General features: G+C 41.8%; 1 protein-coding gene across 1 annotated transcript in view; it reads right to left on the reverse strand.

Moving 5' to 3' along the window:
• Eif2s1 (eukaryotic translation initiation factor 2 subunit alpha) overlaps nucleotides 1–3899 on the reverse strand; it is an 18511-nt gene that overhangs the window by 5345 nt on the left and 9267 nt on the right. The window contains exon 5 of the mRNA XM_004624775.2: nucleotides 625–731. Within this exon, the coding sequence (XP_004624832.1) occupies nucleotides 625–731 (107 nt within the window). The remainder of the gene's footprint in view (nucleotides 1–624; nucleotides 732–3899) is intronic.

Genomic DNA, 3899 nt, shown 5'->3' on the forward strand with positions numbered 1-3899 from the left:
CTCCTGATCTGGCATGCATCACCATTTTCAACAGAGCCAGTGCTGAGATTTTACAGTACTTAAAGTAATGGTGATCCTTAGTCCAGGGCTTCGCTGCCAGGATTTCTTGCTGCTGTTTTTTGTCGTATTTGTAGATTTCATCGATACTCTGGGCTTCCTGCATGTTGTTGGCCAGGTTTTCTGAGCCATACTGCTCCCGGATGCCGCCATCGCCGAGGAATTGGAGAAACTGTCGCCTCAACCAACCAAAACCCAACTTTACTTCGCTAGGTCTCGGGATGTGGGCCTCGGACCTTCCTCACTACTGATGCAAACTCTTCTAGATTCCGGAGGCAGCCATGACCTGGCCCAGTAATTCTTTTAGGAGTTTGTCGTGATGCATAAATAGCTGAGCGTGTGCACTATATTTTTGTAAATGTTAGAAAAATTTAGTTATTGATGCAGCAACATCTGCTTTGGCAAGTCTCATTATTATTATTATTTTTCCCAGAACCAGGGATTAAACTCAGGGCCTTGCACTTGCTGGGCAAGCACTTATTCTGCTGAGCCATCTCCCCGGCCCTCATTAGTAAGTCTTTGGAGTGCATGCAAAATATTTTGAAGATCATTTAAAAAGTCATTTACCTGCTCGAATTTTGACAGCTTGCGGGGTCAAACGCCTATTAATATTGTTAATGAGTACCTCTCGTTCATCTTCATTCAAATCTAAACTATCCAAAATAGATGGATCTCTAAAACAAAAAAAAATTCAGTTACATTACTGATAACTGTAAATCCAGGCACACTACATCAAAGAATAATGCACATGGCAGCAAAGCAATGACTTTAGCATCAGACTAAGCTAAAATTTTAGTCGTGCACTTTTAACTATGTGTCGTGCTTGGCCCCTTCCAAACATGCTTCCTTCCACACAATAAAAATGATGCTGAACCTTTTCCTCAAAAGATTGTCCTCAGTATTAACATAATGCCAGCACTTAGCAGTACTGACACAGAAAATACCTGATTGTCAGCGGAAAAAACTTTAGCTACACAGCTAAAATAAACAATTTAATCCCTGATATATGTTCCATCCAGCTATATTTAAGCATTTCCATGTCATTAGAAGTCACACTTCAAAAACTTCAAAATCTGGTTCAAAAAAGAACAAAAACAGGATACAATTTGTAAAATGGTAAATTTGTAGAATTTGCTCCATGGCATCAAAGGAGGAGAGTTACTTGCAGCTAGTAAGGCAGGAAGGGGTCTGCAGAGGAGGAACATCTCTCATCTGACTCCCCTAAGTGCCACAGAGAGGCACAGGATCCTAGTCTCTCGGATGCTAAGCCAAGGAAAACAATGACTAAAACAATAGGGGCTGGGAAGATGGTTCAGTGGAATAAGCGCTTCCCTCACAAGTGCAAGGGCCTGAGTTCAATCCCTGGTTCTGCCCCCCCCCCCAAAAAAAAAAAGAAAAAAGAAAAAGAAAATAAGAATGACAGCGCATTAACAAAGCATTGCTGTAAGAATGAAGGAATGGCCAGGTCACACATAAATCCTAGATGACACGGAGGTTGGTTAACACAAGACGACTTCACCTGAGGACAGGGAACTTCCCTTATGAGACACAATCTTGATATGTAGCCCAGGCTGGCCTTGAACTAACAGTGCTCCAGTGCTCCTCCTGCCTCAGCCTCTGCAGTGCTGGGATTATAGGAGTGCACACCATGCCTGGTGGGATTTTCATTTATTTCATTGTATCTGTGCTAATAGAAAGTAACAAGAGGACAAGCCAACAGATCACAAAAAAAGGACAAATACACAGAAAATGGACAAATGAGGTGAAAATATTTTAAGCTGGATATGGTGGTTCACACTTAAAATCCTGGCACAAGGAGGCTAAGGCAGGAAGATTGGTGCAAGTTGGAGACCAGCCACGATGCAGGGTCTGTTAAGTCTAACTTGATTTACATAGGGAGACCCTGGGTTCAAGAACCAAGAAATAACAACAAAAAAAGTGATCATAATAGAGCCATAATTCATATATCTTGCTGCCTTGTAGCTCTGATTTCAATTTAATTCATTGCCTGATGTTAAATAGTTAACTGTGGGTGGTTTAAGTCAGTGGGTATGTGTTCAAAAGCCTCACTAATGATCAGAAGTGTTCAAATCCAAAGACACAGGCAAGGGGGCCTGTCCCTTAGCTCAGTTCTTTAAGTGGCTGCTTCAACAAAGCAGTCAGGCTCAGGTTGCTGTGGTTCGATCCTCACAACTCCAGCCAGCCAAACCTGCCCTGAGGGCATTCCGACCAGCACCACCCCCCAAAAAAAATCCTTCTGCCAAAGACACAGGCAAAAGCAAATATTCTGATACGTCTATCAAATACTGATTGCTAGGTGTGTTGGCACAAGCTCTGTAACCTCAGCACTCTGGCAGGTGAATCACCAGTTCAAGCCCACACTGGACAACTTGGCAAATTATTATTTTTGGTACCAGGGATTGAACTCAGGACCTTGTGCTTGCCAGGCAGGCACTGGGATTACAGGCGTGTGCCACCATGCCCCATCTTTGTGGTTGGTATGGCATGTGGTATCAGGGATCAAATCCTGGCCCCTGAGCTTGCGTAAGCAGTAGCTTTGTCTGCTGAGCTATCTCACTGGCCCCAATTTAGTGAACTATTGAGGCCCTTTCTTAAGATAAAAAACAAGGTTCTGGTGATATAACAACACAGGGCAAGACCCCAGGTTCAATCCCTGGAACCACAAAATAAAATGAAGCAATCAAGCTGGAGAGAACAGAAATTACAGAATCAATCTGGAGAGTAACTTGGCAACACCAATTTACGGATTATATATATGTAAGTCCTAAAACCCAACAAATTCCATTTCTACGTACATATCTCAGAAATTCTAAATGTATATACACACACATTCACATGAATACTCATCATGGTACTGTTTGAATGAAAATGGGACAAAAGGACAAACTAGGTATCTGCCCCTTTGTTACTGGGGACCCACAGCTTCGTAGGTACTAGGCAAGCAATCTGGGCAACCCATTCTCCCTCATTCTTTTTTTTCTTTAGCAGAACTGGGGATTAAATTCAGACCCTTGTACTTGCCAGGCAGATGCTGTGCTTCTGAGATATATCCCTGCCCCTTATCCCTTTTTATTTATTAATTTTGAGACCTCAAACTTGTGATCCTCCTGCCCTGGCCTTCCGAGTTTCCAGGATTACAGGCATACCCAGTCACAATATACTCGTTTTTGTGTTTTTTGGGGACAGGATCTTGGTATGTAGTTTGGGCTGGCCTCCAACTTGTAGAAATCCTCCTGCCTTACCCTCTCAAGTGCTGGGATAATAGGCATGTAACACCACGACCAATTATGTTTTGGAGTAGGATGACAAAGTATATTCCCAAAACAAATTGCTACACAGAAAGTAATAAAGATGAAGTAGGTATACATCTTAGTCATCTGGGGAAATTGACTCCATCTTGTAAGGCAATATACATACTACAGAAACAACATACAGAAATTATTCTATATGCTATATGCACTTTATGGATACATACACAAGTTGTATATCCCTTATTCCAAATTCTTGGAACCAACAGTTTGGAATTTTTCAGACTTTGAAATACAGTGGTACTTTGGTTAACAAACAATTTATTATTTTGGGAGAGATGGCTGCATTTCTGTTTGTGTGGAGATGATTATGGTTGTGCTTGTGGTTTGTGAAAGAAAGCAAAATTTTGCCTAATGCTTTAGTTTGTGAATCTTAATTGTCTGCCAACAGAAGTATTCACTGTGAACCAAGGTATTTCTGTATTTGTATATATAGAATTGGCATCTTGGGGAGGTGTTATGGCTATGTCAAGATGTCCCCTCAGGGCCAGGGAGATAGCTCAGTAGAATAAG

Source organism: Octodon degus, unplaced genomic scaffold (genome assembly GCF_000260255.1).
Source record: "Octodon degus isolate 3935 unplaced genomic scaffold, OctDeg1.0 scaffold00007, whole genome shotgun sequence".
Lineage (NCBI taxonomy): Eukaryota > Metazoa > Chordata > Mammalia > Rodentia > Octodontidae > Octodon > Octodon degus.